This window comes from Bombus pascuorum, chromosome 10, assembly GCF_905332965.1.
Source record: "Bombus pascuorum chromosome 10, iyBomPasc1.1, whole genome shotgun sequence".
Lineage (NCBI taxonomy): Eukaryota > Metazoa > Arthropoda > Insecta > Hymenoptera > Apidae > Bombus > Bombus pascuorum.
The window spans coordinates 1,845,568-1,866,637 of record NC_083497.1 but is presented as its reverse complement, the minus strand read 5'-3'; the positions used below and the strand labels follow the sequence as shown (position 1 = coordinate 1,866,637).

Sequence of the window (21,070 nt, the reverse complement as noted above, 5' to 3'; positions counted from 1 at the left end):
AAAATTACTTAGATACTTAGATGACTGACCGCTTGGCTTCTCTTTTATCTTTTTCATTTCTTTTACTTTTCTTAATGATCTATGGTCATATACATCGAATCAGAAATATATTTTTAGTATTACACGATAATTATCATACATTATATCATTTTCTTATACATTACGGTTCTTGATACACAGAAACCTTATGATAATACACTGAATGAAATTTTGTTTAAATTTAGTGAAATTTGATATTGTTTAAATTTTCATTAAACAGTCAGATAGAAACATTGTAAAAAGTTTTATTATTATTTCTTTCGGAATTACGAACAATTGCAATTTTCTCAAAATTTCTTACACGTCATCCAGTAAACTAATCTTTCTAACTTCTCAAAAAAAAAAAAAAAAAAAAAAAACAGCCTTTTGCTTCAATTTTAAAAAAGTTATTCTCAAAGGGTGTTTAAATACTTTCGTGAACCACTACATCTCTTTCATCACTAGTACATCTAATTTTGGAAGATTTTCCATTCTATTTGTCATGCATGAGTTTTAGAAATAAGTTTGCAAGTGAGATTCGACATTTTTAAGACTTTACCGAATTTTCTGACGCGTTAATAATTTTCTTAATAATGTTTAGAGAAGCTTTAAAGCTTATGAAGGAAAGTTTTGGAATGGTGGATGACCTTGTGTATACATTGTATTCGAATATACTTGAAAAATTTTTACGTCGCTATGATCACAAAAATATTCAGACACTTGTGGAAACGTTTTATGCACAGGATATAAAGAGGATCGCAACGTGATTCTACATCTTTGAAAGATGTTTCACTCCCTTTACACAATAGGATATCTTTGTCGTAAATGTAGTAGGTGTGTTCGTGCGTGCGTGCATGCGTGCGTGATGAATTGCGAGTGAAATGATCGTGAAGCGTGCGTCTAGAACGAGTAATAAAGAGCGTAACTGGAAATATCAAAATCTACGTTTATTTCTGCAATCCATCTGCAAAAAGCGAGCTAAAGGACATGGTGGAATATGGAGCGGTCGGTGAAAGGTAGAAATTAACGTATTTCAGAAAAATAATTACAACATAATAAATGCATAAAAAAATACGTGCATAAACGTGTGCTAATAAGAAAACAAACAGTAATATAGAAGAAGAGAAAAATAATAAAAAGGAAAAAGTAAATAAAAGGGATAGAAAAGGAAGAGAAAATAAATAAATGAATACTGCTGCCGGAAAAAGCAAAGAAAAGCCGAAATAAGGCAAACCTAATCGCAAAATAGGAAACATAGAAAGCATAGTGACCATTAAGGAATAAGAGGGTGTACTCGTCACAGAAGTAGCCGTGGATGATATAAATAAACCTGAAACACTCCTCTAAGGAGGAAATATAGCAGAAAGCTGGGGAAAATTTGAAAGAGATTTTGACTTATTCAGGATAGTGAGAGGGAGGCGAACAAAAGCCATAACGACACAGGCAGCAACATTGCTCTACCTAATAGAGTGCGAGTAAATGGAAGCATTTGAAATCTTTAACCTACAAGAAAGTGACAAAGAAGAACCTGAGAAAATAAAAGCTTTCTCTAATAAGAGATTTCTCTTTAATAGCGAAGAAATAAAAAAAGGACAGTTACTGCAACACTATGTGACTTAACCAAAGAAGATGGGGATAACTATAATTATGGCATGCTAATAAACTCGATGATAAGAGACAATATAATTTATCACACGACAGACAGCGCTGCAACAGCCGGTATTAAAATGTCAGGGTCTAAAACTGGGAACCTTAATTAAGTACATTGAAATGTAAAAAAAAAAAGAGGAGGTAACTCGCAGAAGATATACGCAACACAAAAAAATCACTACACAAATGAGAGATGTAATAAAAGAAGAAAAGAGGAAGAGATCAGTTACGGAAGAGGAAGCTTTAGAGAGCAACGAGTAAGCAGTAGGTTAGAGACACGAGTTCGAGATAAAACAGATGCAATGGGATACATGGCCGCGGCAGTGTCCAACATATGGAGAAAAAGTGGAAAATGTGGAAAATACAACCATTCCGCGCAGGCATGCGTGACAACAGTAAAGATAAACAATAGAAATCAAGCGAGCAGTGACAGCGAAAGTAACTTTACCATAAGCAGTTTAAACATAAATAATGTAAAGTAGAAGACTGATTAGAAGAAATACAAATAAAAGACAGACAGATTACATTTAGGATAGATACCAAACAAATAAGTACACATTGGAATTTACAGTAACAAAAGAGAAAGTAGAACACTTGTTAGGATTAGGAACATACAAACAGCTAGGTATACTAAATGCAGTGCATAACATAAAGGGAAGAAACAGTGGTATAGAACAATTTATTTAGAAAACGAACACGTTTTCATAGACATAGGAGAATTTCCACGGACCTATTTTAATGCAAGGCAGGGAGCGTATCTTAAAACTACGAGCAAAGGTATCAGAAGTTATAAAAGATAAACTTCGACAGCATTTAAAAGAGCTAGAAAATAAGAAAGTACTACGCGCATACGACAATGGAAGTAGCAAGGGAAGCAATCTAATTATTAGGAAAAAATCAGATGGAAGTCTGAAAATTTGACAAGAGATTCCAAGAATCTAAATGAAGAAATACACCGTCCATATTATGAAATAACTACAACAGAAGCAGTAGATGAAAAGTTAACTAGGAAGAATTATTGTGCTATACCTGGTATCAAAAATGGGTTTTGACAAATCAAGTAATCAGAAAAGAGCCAAAAAGTCAAATATGTACTTTTTCAACGCCAGTGGGTTGCTACAGATTAAATAGACTTCTATTTGAGCTGAACCGTGCACCAGAAGTATTTCAAGGAAAAAATGAAGAAATACATTTGGTCACATACCTGGTATCGTAATATATTTTGATGATGTACTGATGCTAGACACAGTCGTAGAAGAACATGACAAAAGTTTGCAACGGGTAATTGAAGCAGCGCAAAGGAGTAATATAAAATTCGATAAAACAAAAGTCCAATATAGAAAAGATGTAGTAGCTTATGTAGGTTATATATCTTCAAAGAAGAGTAAAACCATCGCTAAGGATAAAATACAGGCGACAAAAACGCCTAAGATCGCAGATAATAAAAAAGAATTGCAAAGTTATATTAGTCGCAGTTAATTATCTAAGAGAGTACATCAGACAGAGTTTAATAATATAAAAGAAGAAATAAGTAAATCTTCCTTATTGCAAACATCTAATGACAAAAAACAAACTACAATACTGAGAGATGCATCATTCAGAGGATTAGGGTGTTGCCTGTTACAGAAAAATAAATAGCATTCGTATCCAAAAGTCTGACAGAGATAGAGAAAAACTAAGCACAGGTAGAGAAGAAGCTACTTTACATAGTCTTTGCAACTAGAAAATTCCATTATGATATCTACGCCAGGAAAGGAAGAATTCACACAGATCCTAATATACATAAACCGTTACATAAACTGTTAACTTATATGTTAATAGCTGATACATTGTCAAGAGGCTATTTAGACTTGACTCATAGTGTATGTAGCATTTACAAACAAATGACAGGAAGTGGAAGACAAATAGAATACAACAAAACATTAATAATGACAAAATGTGAAAGGACAATCTATATGCAGTCAATGATTTAATATTGAATGGAGCCAAAGTAGTCATATCAAATAATTTAAGAAAAGAGGTGTTAAACAGATTACAAGGAGATCATTTAGGAATAAGCGAAATGAAAATAAGAGACAGTAAGCTATTTTACTGACCGGGTATAAATAAAGATATTGAAAATACTGGGGCGAAATGTGAAGCATGTTGAAATATGCAAATGAGAAAACCAAAAAACATCGATACTTCACTCTCTTCCTCAGCTATCGTGTAACCAGGTAGTCACAGATATTTTACTCTAGAGAGGGAAAAATTACCTACACTTCTCTCTAAGTAAATTGACATTGAGCGATTGAAGTCTAAAACTATGAATAGTGTAATGAATATATTAAAACCTATATTTGCGATACATAGAATACCAGAAGATTTAATTGCGGACGACATGCCATTCTCGTCATGTGAAATGCAGAATTTCGTGCAAAAATAGAATTGGAATTGTTAACATGTAAAACGCGCCAATTTGTAGTTACAAAACATCTGACACCAGGGATACTTGTTGATATTTATAAAAGACTACAAGAGCGAAACAAAATTGTAAAACAATATTATAATAAGAGCGCAAACAAGTGTCATTTTTAAGTTCCACTTTTATACGAGCGGAAAATTTGGGAAAAATTGTAAAAATGTTGCAGACTCCAACGTCTCACATGATGGAAGACGAGATAAGTAGTCAAGTAAGACAACACACAAAGACTGCTTTACAATCGATGAATAAAAGGATTGGTGTTTAGAGATAGTATAAGGCACGTGTGTGTGTGCGCGTGATAAGTGTCTTCTAGCTGCGAGTGATAGTGGAGTGCGATTGCGAATACCTAAATATATATTTATCTATCCATTTCATTTAAAGAAAGACCGATCAAAAGAATGTAATAAAACAATAATTACGTTCGGAAAAAGTTTCGTGGGAATACAGCTCTCAGCGACTAAGTTTTTTTGGTAATCAGGAATTAATATTACGACATTTAAATCCATGTTCATGCTATATATATTTTTATTTTATTTTTTTTTCTTCACCAATAAGATATAATACTTTACCAAATGTCCATAAGGACAAATTGTAAAATAACCAAAATAAAATAAAAAAAAAAAAAAATTAAATCCATGTTGAAGATGAAATGGGTCCCGTGTTCCTAGAGAAAAACAGCCCTTAATTATTGCCCTTGTCATGTATGTTTACTAACGAGCTTACATAGAACGTAACTTTGGGGAGAAACTTGACTGAAGCGAGAAGTGCGAGTTCGGAATTGTTTACATAGCGAGAAAAAAAAAAAAAAAGAAAGAAAATGTCAGAGAGAAAACAAAGAAGAAAAGAGAATATCCGATTTGGAAATTTCAAAAAGTTTCATAATATATTCATACAAATTTTCTGTGATAAATGTTCGAATACTTTCGTAACGCATTGTACATTTATAACTTGAATACATTCTGTTTAAATAGACAGTATATATAAAAACAATGATAAACTTAAAATAATACTATATAATGTTGCAACAGGCATTCCGGAAGCAAACGCTGTTATAGTCAGAGCTGAAGAGGCTTTGATTGTCGTTTTGGTCCTCCTCCTTTGGGCTGCTGCGATTGCGCTATTTTTCAATCGATGGGGCAAGATTAGAATGTTGGAGCCGTATCAACCGAAATTTCAGCAACACAGACAAAGTTGCACTACGATTGAACAAAATCAACTCCAGGTAACACATATTTTACTTGTAAACTATAAGGGAAGGGTATTATAAGTTACAGCTTATCATTATCTTATTAACCAATTACATATTACCAAAATTTAGTTTTATTCGAATTTTTTTGCGACGTACTCTTGGAAATTATCTACGTGAAAAGTATTTTATTTGAAATAAAATAAAAAGCAGTAATTATTATGAACAATTTCAACCAATTTATTATTTCTATCTTAGAAATAACATAGAGGAAGCAATTTTGTTTTGTGTAAAATTCCAATAAATCGCTTTCAAATAATTCCTTATTTGAGATAATTAAATCATTTAAATAAAGTAATAAATAACTTGACATAAGAGATTGTCATGGCATTTCCTCGTATTTTATTTGAACGAACTATCCTCTACTTGGTCACAATAAATCCTTATACGTAGAATTTCCTTACACGAGTCGCACACAGTAGCATAATATTACATTTAACAAAAATTTTGATAGTTTTGCAGCATTTCTATTTTCCTACTTTCTATTTATAATTTTTTAAATTGTTTAAATATTAAATGATTTGTGTGAGTTGTTGCAACAAAATCTATATTTGTAACGCAGTCCGAAATATTCATATATAAAAGGATCAGAAAATATTTAGAAAAGTATTTAGTTAAAAATTTATTCAAGTACAAAATTAAAAAAAGATAATTATTTCATTTGATAGCCAAGTGATGAAATAATCTAGGGAAAATTACTTCATATTTAAATAAACTAACGCACAATTATTTGAAAATAACAACTAACCAAATAAGATAATATATCTATTATTCAAATAATCATTGTTCAGATATATTATTTGAATAATATCCAAATTTTATTTTAACTCTCTGGAAAAATACTGATTTCATCCGGGTTTGAGTACTTTTTATTTGAGAAAATGTAACAAACACGAAACTAAAGTTATTAATAAATTCCAAAATCTTATTTGAGAAATGGTTTATTATCAAATAATTTGTTTGTCAAGTATTTCATTATTTTAAATAATAGGAGAAGATGAAGGATAACAAATGTTTCTCCTGTGTAACCCCTTGGCCTATAACCACGAGCGAGACTCGTGGTAAGGGATTTGTGCCATAAGCGAAAACCACGAGTCTGACTCGTGGTAATTTACAAATTGCTAGTGATTCATTATCCACTTTGAAATAATAAATTGTTTTTATTAACTGATCAATTGATCATGATTACGCCCTAAACGTCTTAAAAACAGTATTTGTCCTCAAACGTTTATTCCTTTTGTAGCACCTTAATGTACATGTCATAAGAAGTATGCATTTTGCGCCAGTTCGGTCACACGGCTGAACAGATGAATGGCACGGCGCGCGACCGAACTTCTTGGTTACTATGGCTCGCGTGATCGGCAGATAGCGTGTAGGCCAAGGGGTTAATAAATATATTAATGTGAACTTTGGTGAACTTAGGTCAGTAGAATCATTAAGATCGCGTCAGAAATGACTAGGATCAGTAGGAGTTGTATAAACACTCGTTGCACTGCATAAATCGTTTTAAAAAACGTCTTACGTATACTTGCATTCACAAATATTAAGGCACTTATAGAAAACAAGACACACTGAAAAAGTCATTAGAAATTCATTAGAGCCTCTGTAATTATTATCTTATTTAAAACATTGTAATATAAAAAATATAGCATATTTTGTATTACGATAAAAATCGCATTTCATTAATTATAAATAATACAATTAAAATTTTTTCGTATCTGCTTTCCTCTATCTATTGGTGATACATTTTGATAACTATATTGTTAGATCTCTCACTGTACTTGTCATTTTTTAATATTTCATAAATGAACTTACGAATCTTCTACCAATTCCATCTAACTCATCTAAAACTTCCTCAGTGATATGTAAATCAAAGGACTGTAAAAATCTTTAGGCTTTCATGGCTCGGATTGTCACATCTAACGCTAACATGTTTCAATACGACCTTCGATGGCCACAACTGCAATTTCAGCGAAACGTCGAGAATTTTTTCCTCTTGAACACGGCTCATTTCCAGATGTCTAAATGTTCAACACGTCAATATTAACCACAACAATACTAACGTTTTCTCAATAACGTCACTAATTCCTAATAACAACACTACGTTTCATGGCGTTAAGTGCAAACAATTATGAACATTAATATACGTGCAATTGCTAATCCATTATTTTCCTATAGCAGTATTTTGAATAGTTATTTTGTATGATTATATAATTTTAACCTATTCGTCGGTTGCTTGAGATTCTGGATCATTTATCATGTTTACTATAAAGTCAGAATTATCCAATAAACGTCAATAGAATAAAGATTTGAATAAGCGTAAGAAAGCAATCGCTTCCCGTGGCAAAGTGATTTTCGAAGAAGCAAAATGTTTTGCTGAGGGAATATGTCAAAGTTCAGAGTGCGCTGCTTTTAAAGTGCGTTGGGAGCACTTTAGATTTTAGACCAAGCAAGCAAATGCTTCTCCCTATTTTAGTCAAATTTAGCAAAATGAAGGCATAGACAAGTATTCTTTCGCAGTTTGACGATTGCTCGTCGAATCTAAAATCGAATATTCGAATGCTTTAAGAACGCTTAAAATATGCTCTGCCTCTTTCTTGTAACATTAGAAAGAGTAAGCGAATGATTGCAAACGAGCGTTCTTGCAAATATTCCGTTCAGTTTAACACTTTAGCTACCATGCAAATTTTATTTTGTCTAAAGAAGAAAGAGAAAGAGTATCATTTAATGCTTGAAGAAGATATATTGTATTTGCTCACTTTTTTTTTTGTCTACGTTAACTAAATCATTCACATTCTTAACAATTTTTTAATCCATAAAATTTATCCTATTTTAATAATTCTACAAAATTTAGCATAGATCGCCGTGGATCGCCGATGATCGCCGTGGCAGTCAACGTGTAACACGAGGGAAAGATTACATTTCTGCGTAAATATAAATTAATTCGTTTTATTCTTACTTTATCACTAGACTAGGAGCTTTCATGCATTTTTATATTTTTACGAATATAGCTAACGAGATGGAATCTGAATAAAAATTAGTTTCATCTACTAAATATCGCAATAAATACTCTTCTCGAAATATTTTATGTATTTTCGCAGACTGTGTACATTACGTTGATCTTTACGTCTTCGAATTTCTCATAAATGCATAAAAATCCACTTATCATTAACAACTTATCATTAGCCTCTTTGATTGATCGCTACAAAATGAAACATTCCATGTCCATAATAACAATGTACCAGCTATGTCGGGTTAGGATTAAACGATGAATCCTTTATGAAGCCCTTGTGTGCGTGTTACCATATTGGCATTTATGATTAATCAATTAACTTGATACAGTTCATACAGCTTGAATTATATCCGAGATTACGATCTCTTATTCGTTATAGGCAGAAGTAAAGCCAAATCAATCAGTTATATTAAATTATGCAAGCGATTTGGTGATTAGTTGTGCCTAATTGGTGAGATATTTATATTTGTTAAATATTTATATTATTTCAATATTTATTAAATATCAATTTAAAGCTTGAATGATCGATGTTTTGTAAATGGGCAAGTAACTAGTAGAAATCATAGCCAGATTCACGTTTATTCAAGCAAAAGATCAGAGATCACATCTTTAAATACAATAGAACTTCTTATTACGCAGGAGATACGCTTCGCGTTATATGAATTCCGTGTTATCGAGACTGATGACGAAGAAATTAAAATAAATTTTTTTTCGAAGCAATAAAATTAATTAATTAATTCTGTGTATCATACATAAGATAATGCATAACTATGATTTCCGGATTAATTGAGGAACTCATACATTTGCATGTTACGAATGAGGCAAGCTTGCGACAAAAGCATCGGACGTGTGCGAATTTGTGAAATTGGTAATTGTTGGGAAAAGAGGGGACCTCGTCGGTTTCAATAGCCTTGGATTATGTTATCAAAGTGAACAATTTTTTCCTACACATATGTACGTATAACAGTCGCTCTTACATATTTCTTTCCCAAAGTATTTGAAATATGCATATGTATATATGAATTTAGACTACAAATAAGAACAGAACTATCACCTAATACGATGAAATGGGAAACTTTTAGTAGAAATGAAAAAGCATATATGCATACAAAATTAACTTATTTAATTTTGGATATTATCTATACTTTATACTCGCATATATTATATTATATGCCGATAAAAAAAAGTAAGTCAAAATCTTCGCTCAAATTCAACGCAAATAGGAATTGATACATTCTCGGTCTTTAGATTTGGCAATGGTATATTTTATCGTATAGATTGTTCTTTAGATTTGTCGTCTTTTTTTTTACGTGTTTCATTTTCAATAGATGCATGCTTCCGGAATATTTTTGTTGCTACTATCTTCGATACAACCACCAAAAAGTGCAAGCAAGAAGTATTACGCAGTAACATAGGGGCGGTCACCTGATTCTATTTCACGCTAGAAAAGGCAGGATCATTTTAGACAATCCCGAAAGAATTGAGACATCATATAGCTACATTGAGGCATCATAGGCTGCAACGATACAGCTGGGCAAAGAGTGATTCCTCGTGAAAAATAAATCGGGAATATTACAGAATAACATTTTTTCACATGTTGCTCTGTTTTCTAAAAAAATCATTTTGTCCTATACACGTTCAGTGGCTCGCGAAAGTATAACGCTTGGCACAAAATTTTTCATGAATATATAATGTGCAATGTATGAAACTTTTTAAAATTTCCTTAGTACTATAATGAAATACGACTATCCTGATTATAATATTAAAATTTGAGGCCATTCAGTAAATGTATGTGGAAGTGACAAGACGTTTATTGCGAGCATACACTGAGTGAAAAATTAATATACAGCATGAATAATAGTCTTAAACATAGAATTAGTACTAACGACTAGTCTCGCTACAAATTGTGGCTTATTAATATAGTAAATAATCGGTTATTCGTATAATATTCAATAAATGATATCTTGTAACTTCTATTATATTTCTATGTCCATTTCAAATTTTACTAATCGCAATTACAGTTGTGTTTCGTTGCGGTGTTAATGAGATTCCAAAATGTTTTGCAATATATATATATATATAGATAAAATAATAATATATATTGTCAATTAATATAATACATCTATTTAACTATAGAAGTTACAAAATATTTAGTAGAAGTATATATTTTAGAAAGAGAATAAAAATACTTAAACAGAAAATTAATAATTTTCGGTGCTCAGTAGGACCATCTTCGACACTTATCGTATGCTTAAAGTGACTATTCATACTACATTTTAATTTTTTACTTTTTATATATATATATCTTCAAATTTTTGCTAATATAGTTGTTGCAATCGCATTCGTTATGGTGCTAGTGAGGTTTCAAAATATTTTATGTAACACGTACAATACATACACATAAATGTTTCCTACGAAATAGCTGCGAATACTTTTGCGAGCCTCTGTATATTAATTGCAAGTTTCGATTATACGACCTTTGTTTCTGATTGTGTTTGTACTCAAAAACATGGCCAATTATTATTTCTTCTTGCCGTTATTACTGTCATACTTTCTGTTGATCTATACTATTAGGCTCTTTTCATAAATGAAAGCATAAGATTATTACTTTTTAATATCAATTTTCATAATATAGGAAATATGGATCATACTATTGCATGCACAGTTGCTCCAACTAAATTGTTAAATTGTACTAAGTCGTCGCAGCGTATTATTTGCATTTTCTAATTTTTCGAAGAGAAAAACGATATTCCTCGATATTCCTATCAACTCTAAAATAAGCCCTTGATTTATTAGAATCCTGTAAACAGAAGTCCTTCAAGTTGAAATTTAAGGTCAACATACGTATATCGTGCTAGGTTTTCAAAGACATTTTTCTCTTCGACTTATTTTTTCGTGAGAAATCACTTCTTCCCGGTAGCATCACGATTGCGGAGACACCTTATATAAGAAGGTCAGTTCCTCGCAACCTCCGCAATCTCCAATCAGGTGTACGTGGTAGTGGTAGCTTTATCCAATATAACCTCGGATAGAAAAGACTAGTGGGCTATTTCTGAAATTGGCGGCTCCAAGAAACTGGATTCTACAGATTTCGTCAATGACACACGTCGAAGTAACGGAAACCTACGATCGCACCATCGCATTGTCTTTCTTCAGTCTACGCTTTGCTTTTGGTATGGGTTTTCGATCATACGATCGATAACCACTCACGAGCATTCGAAAGCTTCAATCAATCAAAGTAAATAATATGTGAATATTACCAATGTGTATAAACTAATGACGAATTAAATATTAAAAAACAGCAGTTGTACTTCTCTGTTGGAGATCTCTGTTTTACGTATATCGGAATTGTACATACGATTATATATAATGATATTAAATTATGTTGTATCATATAGGGGATATAAAGTGATTAATATATCCGTGTTCTTAATACACAGGTACACGTGTATTAACATATTTATATTTCATTTCGAGTGATTATTAACGTATAACAAAATTCCCGAATATTTATGAAAGTATAATAATTTGCGAAACAAATACACAGCGGTTCACGATAATATTCGAACGCTTGCTATAGAATTCTTTTATGAATACATTATGTGCATGATACGAAGCTTTCTGATATTTCATTAGCACTGTAATGAGACACGATGATCGTTATTATAATAATAAAATTTGAAACCAATCAGAAAATGTATATTGGAGTTACATGACTGACATTTGTAAACAGTCACTCGCAATAAAATGTTAATACACGGCATGAATATTAGTTTTAAACATTCAATTGATACCAAATGTGTTAGAATTTAATTTTAAAGTTAAGATAAATAATCTGTGGAAGACACAATGTTTATGTTAAAATAATATTAGGTGATATTTATTAAACAGAACTATAGAACCAAATGTATTTAAAATATAAGTGAGTGATATGGTATAATTAACAAAGTATGCAGGTAAAGAATTTATGGATTGTAGACAGTTGGCCAGTTACTCTCAGACTAACTGTAGGTAGTGACCCATGATCCCTTAAATATTTTGAACCCTACTCTCTACACAGTAATGAATATTACCCCTGTGTAAGTGTCCTGTTCAAATGCCTGTGTAGGTGTTGTAAAAAGTCCTGTCACTACTATACATTGTGGCTTATTAATGTAGCGAATAATTGAATGTCCAAATAATTTGGACACCTTTGCAATAAATATTTTACAAATTCTATATTTATTTTCAGATTCGTTTCTAATTTTACCAATACAGTGACGATAGTCGTGTCCTGTTACAGTGCTAATGAAATTTCAAAATGTTTTGTATAGTATATATTGCTTTGGTGAGCCACTGTATCATGCAAATGTTAGTTTGAAACACAAATGGTTAAGCTAGAATTACGCTTCGATTTGTATCTGTATAAGTAGCGAAAGGCAAAATAAATATTCAGCAATTTCAGAACTTGCTAAAAAGTATCTAACTTTACTAACAACGTAGGTTATGATAGAATGATGTGTTCCAAGTGGGTAAATATCGTTACGACGAAAAGGAACCATTTACGCTTGTTGCCAGAAGATGTAAATACACTAGTCTTTTTCATAGCAAAACAGATTACTTGATTAGTCTTTTTTTAACCGAAATGATATATTTTTTACTATTATTTACAATCTTATATTACATCATATAAATATTCGTTTCTTATATATTGCTACTTGCGTAAATGTATTTAAATATACGGGTATTTCGTTGCGCAGTACTAATCACACGAAATACATAAAATATAAATATGTTAGGAATTACCCGGATTAAAACCGATATTCTTAATACACGTTTAAAGCCATAGCTTCAATTTTCTATGTTTCCTATGGAGCTACTAATTTATACATCTATAGTAGTGTCTATTTAAGTCTACATTTAAATATTTAAACTACTATAATCTGCTATTTTTAAATATGACTTATGATTTATAAATAGTATACTAAGAATCAAATATCAAATAATAAATATTGCTAACATTAACATCCAAAGTCTCTCTATAAATTTGGAAGAACTTTTTAGTCTGCTATAGTTATGCAATCAGTTAACACAAATATTCTATTTTTTTGTCATACGGTTTTTCCTGACGATGGGCTTGCGTCAAAGCTGGCTTGCAGTAATCGCGTCGGCGTTATCGTGCGTAATAGTCCAGTTAAAACTAGCATGCTTCACGATTTCTACACGTTCATATTTTCAGAAGCATAACTAGATCAAACAAATGTTAAATAAATCCTTTTAACCTTTAAATATTGTAACATATCGTCAAAAACTGAGTTTAAAGTTTATGAAGTTTGCGTAGTTACAACTTAAAAGGTTTGAATATTTGTTGCTTTGCGAGTGATTTTCATCATTATCATGAATTTCTATTCTATATGATTATTTAATTATATTCTTTTTTAAAATAGAGTTAGGACAGTCAAGAATATATGTATATTTTACTTTCGATATTTTGTATATATATATTAGATACATTTTGTATTTTTTATACATTTAGAATTCGTAGAAGCACATGTATAGTAGAGTGTATATACCGTGCATAATCGCTGGAATAGTAGTATTTAGCAAAGAAATGTTTAAGACGTAAAGATTTCTTGCACCATCCACATTTAATTGTAGCTGTTTTGACAGGATAATAGTAGCGGTATAAATAATATAACAATAATATAAAATGACATGGTATAAGAAGCGAACCCTACAGGATTTTCAATGCACCTGATCTTTTGTTTACGCATCCGCTTTCGTATCACCAGTACTCGATGAAATCTTGGAACCTAGTATGAAAACTGTTTATGAACAAGGGATTGTAATTTTCCTAGCGTACGGTGAACCAGACCGGAAAATTATGGGACATTTTCGTATAACTTTCAAACCATACAAGATATTGAAATAAAATTTCATTTAAAAAGTGTTGAAAAATAATCCGCAGTAAATTGAATATGATGTAAATAGTATATTTTATGATTAACAATCCCTTTTTTAATTTATCGAATTGAATAGTTTTAAATAAATTTGAAAACCTGCTTATTTCACACTGTATCTATACTTTTTAGTTAATTTAAACGCAAGTTCAAAAAAGTAAAAAATATTGGATAGTACTAAAAATTGTGGCAGTTTTCAATTGAAATGTATTGCCTAAGTGAAGAATAGAATAATTATACAAGATAATATAATGTTGTAGTATCGTAAAAATATATTGTTGGTGATTTATTTACAAATGAATGGATTGTACAGATATTGATTAAATAGGAAACAATGGTTGCTTAACATGAACTAATCACAATAACGTGCTACACTTTAGACAACTCAATTTGCAACTCTCGTCACAACGGATCCAACGCTCTCTCTCTCTCTCTCTCTCTCTCTCTCACGCGGACCACACTCTCTCGACAACGCTAGTGTCACATCAGAGACAAGAAATCGCGAAATTAACAGATCATCGGTGATCTCGCGTCGCAGTTCGATCGTTTCACGAATAAGGTGAAGAAATTGAACTTCGTATATGATAATGGAATTTATTATATAAATCCAACAGAGTGACGGTTCAAAGTGTTACAACAAAATAATGTGTCGAGCGCTAATTTTTATATCGAAGTTTTAGTCCCTTTGGAGGGGTTATCGTCGGGTGTGGATCAGAGGCGGCTATTTCGTTACTGTCTCGTTATTGTTTCAATAGCTGTGGTATGCAGAATATTTCATCTACCTGATTACTGAGCGGGTAGCCTTCTTGAGCGTGTGACACTAGCAACACTATCTCGACAACGCAACTCGCACTCTCTGACTTCTCTACTAACACTGCCTGTTAATTTGTCTTTCTGCCTTAGCATCCCTTTTGTCCCTTTGTCTTAGCCCTACGCACGTGTTCCGCAACCGCTCGTGGCCAGGGTAACGTAGACCTTTTCTACGAAACTCTTCAACCGAAGGACCGATGATCATTGATAAGCCTGTCGGCACTTCAGTTCTCTCGCGACGATGTTTATGGTTTACCCGATATCTTTTAGACCTTTTGTCCACGATACTACAATATATAATCATCTGAAGAAATATGAAATGGAATATGAAGAAAGCAGTTATCAGAAATATTATGCAATATGAATTTACATAGTATATGGGGACTGATGAATCGTGAAATTCCATCATTTTATTTATGTATGAGTTCTATAGCTTCAGCATTTAGTATTTTATGATTCTTGTTATATGATTTTAGTCTTAATGCTGACATATACGGATCAGAAGCTAAGAATATTGCATAAAATGTATCTTTATTAGCAGCGATCCTTGAAACTTGTCTGCTGTTCTTATTCCTACAGTTCTTGAAATTCTTGTGTCTCGCTGTTTGCGCCTCTTCTGAAAATTAGCCGATCGAAAGTAAAGCATGTTGTATTATATCTGTCCCATGTATAAAAATAAGGATAACTGAATTAGGATCATTGAAATCTAATTCCAAACATTCTTCACTACGCTTAAAGGGTAACGATTCTGTATAGTGGGATTGAATCAACTTGCAAGCAAATTTTTTCAAATTTATTCTCAACAATTCAAAATTTTCAGACAAAATATCCATTCTTCTTTTTTCTTTTTCCGCGTATTTTGTTCGAATTTTCGCAATATCGAAGAATCTTAAATTTTTACTGTCAAGTATAGGTTACTTTACCGTATTCTTACAATGACCACTCCAAAAATCGAGAAGCAGAACGGTTCCATTGCGGACCCAATATTGGAAAAATAAATTTCCCGTAGCCACGTTTTCAGTCTTTCTGGTACAATTTTTTAAGGTAATTGATAATTTGAAAATTTTATACAGAAATGTACTACTGGAAAAACTACGAATAATAACTCCGATAGTAAAATGTAGGGCAGTTCTTGAGTTTAAATAAGCATTTTCTTTTTGTTGAATACCATTTTTTTAGGAAATTCACTAAAAATATCATAATAAATAACTAAATAAATTTTAATACTGCACAAATTTATGAGCATTACGAACCTTCTTACAAAAAACAAAAAACAAAAAACTGAACTTGAACTTGATAAAAAACAAAAATTTGTTATGTTAGAAATGTGAACGTAATGAAAATCTGTGTATAGACAATTCTCACGAGAAATGTCAACAAGATTAATAATGAATTAAAGAAAATATACGAATAAACTGAGTTTATCGATGTATTGATTGATGGATTTGTACTGTCTTAGAATTTCATCATTTCCCACAATTTAAAGACGCTTTAATCTTTAAACAAAATAGCTTGAAGATACAATACAGTTTGCCATATCCGAACCTCCATTCTCAGTTATCTAAACGAATGGTAAAAGATGTCTCCTTCTGTTACAAATACTCCTGTTTAGACGATATATTATTGATAATGTAAATAGTTTTGTCTATAGAAATCAGAGAGAAATAATATTTTAAGAGCCGTTTTAATAAAGCGGCGAGTGAAAGGCGAATCAGACGACTGCGTTGATAGAACTTGGAAGTAGTTGTTATGATTCAATCTGATTATGCTTGCCCGAGATTTGTGACGGTGGGCTTGAGCTCGAGGTGACATAATTGGTCGCTGAACGTAGCCACGGTCTCGCGATGAACGTTTTTACCTAACAGAGAAGTGTCAATATTATGAGACACACGTTGTATTAACAATCAAACCCCGGGCAGGAGCAATGTCGCTGCTACGCGGGTCTGTCTAGCAACGGCGGCTGGAATTTTGTTGGTATTCCCGACCAATTTACAACAAAACGAACGCGATCGTAAAGAGAGGAAAGTTTTTATCAGTCTTTTATTTTTGCGATCATCTTGGAAGGTTTTCACATCGTCTTTACGTGCAGTATATATCGATCGTCACAACGAACGTTACTTTGTGCTTCAAAATATATTCTACGTTTAACAAAGAGTTACATCGTTGACCGTGGATTCGTTATTGAACCTAAGAACATTGTCGTTAACATCTCGAGTGTCTAATCACCACGGTTATTTGTCAAACTTTGTAAAAATCATATTTATACCAGTAAATATAATCTTTATTGTACAACAACGATGGCTAGTCCGAATGAAGATTCGTTACACGCCCCCAAATCTATCTATAATCCGACACATATATAGGAAATAAGAATTAGTGTACTAATAGGTTTGATAACGGTATGATTTATTTCAATATCGTTCACCCCAACACAAAATCAAGCACGATGCTCCGTCAGTCAGTATGCACGCAGTTATCATTCGTTAATAACTCCTCTCATCACAACGACTCTCTTTCACGCTGACAACACTCCTTGACAACGCTGACAACACTCTCTGATCACGCCGGTGTCACGTAATTTTTAAGTAATTATACAAATGTTGAGTTCAGTATAGTCTTTATTCTTTAGACTTAGTGTTTTATTACAGAGGCCAATATTGTAACTGGATTGAAATTAGAAATAGAACTATTTAAACGGACTCGTACCATCAAAGAAGAAAGCTCGGTGTAGGTGTTCCCTTTGGAACTCAGAACGCGGATTCGTTGTCCACACTTTTTGGTGGAAAAGTGAGGGTAACGATCCGCGATGCCCATTGGTAAATGAATTAGATAGTAAAGACAAGGAGAGCTAGATATGGCTCGTGGGCATCCTTGTTCATGGGAAAAGTCTTATCTTGCCAGGCACCCGCTTTCTCCGTATTAGGTAAGAGTCGAGTGCAACAAACATAAGGACCATCTGTAAACCGAAAATGTTTAAGTGAAGAAAACTGAAACTGAACAGATTCGGTTTATGTCGTCTTCTTAGGCCTGCTGCGAGTTAACAGAACAATAGATAGGTCTTGGCGTCCGGACTACGGGGAATCTCGCAAGGGCCGTCACATCTGGCGTACCACATGGCAAAAAGGAAAGTTGGTTCGTGACATTCCCCCCTCCTTAGATTGAACTTGGTCCCTCAAGTTTTCTTCAGGAGGCCCTTTGTGAAATCGCACTCGATGTGATTTGAAATTGCAGCTGATTCCTCTTCTCTTTGGGGGTGGCATGTATTGGTTGAGGTACAGGTGTTGGGTGTTGGTGGGACTGTTAACTAAGATTTCATTTCGGCGAAAAGAAAAGGTTAGATTGATACATAAATAGTTATTCTGGCAAAGAGAAGTGTCGACCTGGAAAGTAGGGTTTTAAACGATTGCCGTGTATATATATAATTTTTTTTTTTTTTTTTTTTTTTTTTGAATTAGATAGTGGATTACATACTTTATCAATCGTGTACGGTCCCAACCATTCCACATCAAGTTTGTGTCTTTTATGATCGTTATAAAAAAAACGGAATTTAAAATAAATAAAGTACTAATATTACTGTGGCAGTATAGTACTCAACTCATTAATAGAATGTATCTTCTTTGAGAATATATGATCATTATCTTATGATAATCTATCAACTAAAATTTTGTTATTTCTATGTTGACATTGAAATTGTACAAATAATATGTTACCAACTTATAATTGTTCCCAAAATAACTAATTAACAATGATTTAAACTATACAGTTTGTCTTAGAATGATGGATAATATAAAAATTCAAATTTATTAACAATACCTGACAACTTTAGTTGATTTTATGCTAAATAATATTAAATATTTTGATATAAAACACAAATTTCTGTTGTATGATTGCATCTAGAATATACAACGCTTAAAGATTTGAGTGAAAATAAAATTCTAAAACAATGTCCTTGTAATGTTAACTTATCTGTAAATACTAAAAGAATAAATATCCATCAATATCCATAATGTAAAATTATTTGCTTGTTAAATGCTTCTAGAGTATGGAACTTTATGTATACTCTTTTTATACCACACCAATGTAATGTACATAATGTATCAATAGCTCTAGAAATTTTTCGAGAAATATACGCAATATTGAAAATATAATAATCGTTATTCAACGGATTTTATATGTTCATAGTAACAAAAATATCTTTTTTTTTTTCTAGTATTACATTTTAAATAATTCGTGTTTGACTTTTCGATAAAATTGGTTATTTTGGCTGGGCACTCACCACCATTGATAAAGCATATCGTTGTCCGTCGGATCGTAAAAGTACTGTGGGTAGTCTTCCTGTTGTGGCGTTAATTCGTATGTCTGGTCTATTTGTTCCTCTGTTTCTTCCTTGTGTGTCTCGAGATTGTGGACTGCCGGTGGTCTCGGAAATTGACTGGATGCTTGAAAATTTTTACATTGACTAGAGAAGTGTCCGATTCGGTTACACTTCAAACATTTCATTTGAGTCCTTTGGGCGAGTGGCATTCGTTCGGTTTGCTGGAAGTTCCTTGGCGTCGGATAAGGTGTTGGAATTGGTTTCCTTATGGCTGGTTTAGGATAATTGGTCGTCGGTTGTTGCTGTTCGGGGAATCGTGATCGTTCCATTGGTCTTGATCGTTCCATTGGTCTTGGTCGTCCCATTGGTCTTGGTTGTCGATTTCGATCTTCCCTGAAGTATCGCTCGATCTCGGAGGCTCTCTTTTCGGCTTCGGCGATGTTGTACGGTGGATAACCGAGTAATATCCGTCCTATTTCGGGTTTTAGCCCTCGGATGAAGTCTGTTACGGAGTCTCTTAAGATTCTGTCGTTCATTGTACGCCTACTGATTTCGTCATAGTACTCGTTCGTTACACTACACTGTAGTTTATTAAGCACTCTGCGGAACCTGATAATGTAGCTCTGAACGCTTTCGTCGTGTCCCTGTATCGTTTCGCGTAGCTGATCTTGTTGTTCCCTAATGGAGGCTTGGGTGGCTACGTTTCGTCTTAGGGCATCGTACAGGTGTTCGTATTCGCGGATTGGTACATTGCAAATGGCCATTGCGGCTTTACCAGTAATTTTACCGAACTTGATCATCTTGAGCGATACTGTCGGTTCACAACACAATGCTCGCACTTCGCGCACTTCACGTCTGAACTCTTTCACTCCGATATCGTCTTCGCCGTTTAGCTGTGGTAAACATGCGACCGCGTCTTTGGCCCGTAACCTCGGAGAGGCGAACTGCGGTGAACGATCTTCGTAGGAGAGGTAGTTATCTGCTTCTGATTGAATTGGAGCGGACGGTGGTGGAAAATTTTGACACTTGTTGGCAATATGTCCCAGCTTTCCGCACTTGAAGCACTTCATCTGCGCGCGTTCAGCAGGTGGTCTATTTTCTATTTGGTTAAATGTAGCAGGTTTCTGAGCTGCTGGCGTGTTAGGCGATCTTGATGGTACATTAGATCGTCTTACCTGCATTGGCTGGTTGTTTGCGCGATTACTAGCGGAAGGTAAGCGATTACATGACCAATTAGGTTGTCGTTCTTCTCGCAAGTAGCGTTCTACATCGGTTGCCTTTTTTTCAGCTTCCGGAAGATTCAAGGGTTCACTGCTTAATAATATTCGCCCTATGTCACGTCTGAGTCCCTTTAGGTACACACGAACAGTCTTCTTCGTGATTTCTTCGGTCATAATTTTACGTGTCAGTGGTTGTGGGTACTCATTGGTTACTGCGTACAGCAAACGGTTGAGTATTCTTCTAAACCGAATATTAAAACTTTGCACTGATTCCTCGCGCCCCTGTCTCAACTCTCGTAATTGTTCTTGGTACTCATCCGAAGTCACTTGTGCTGCTAAGTTATTTCTCAATGCGTCGTACAGATCACTGTAACACTCAATAGGAATGTTGCGAA

The 21,070-nt window shown here is 33.2% G+C and overlaps 1 protein-coding gene across 1 annotated transcript in view; it reads left to right on the top strand.

Moving 5' to 3' along the window:
• Window positions 1-21,070, top strand: part of LOC132911139 (uncharacterized) — a 54,710-nt gene that overhangs the window by 25,708 nt on the left and 7,932 nt on the right. The window contains exon 3 of the mRNA XM_060967537.1: window positions 5,161-5,354. Coding sequence (XP_060823520.1) covers window positions 5,161-5,354 — 194 coding nt within the window. The remainder of the gene's footprint in view (window positions 1-5,160; window positions 5,355-21,070) is intronic.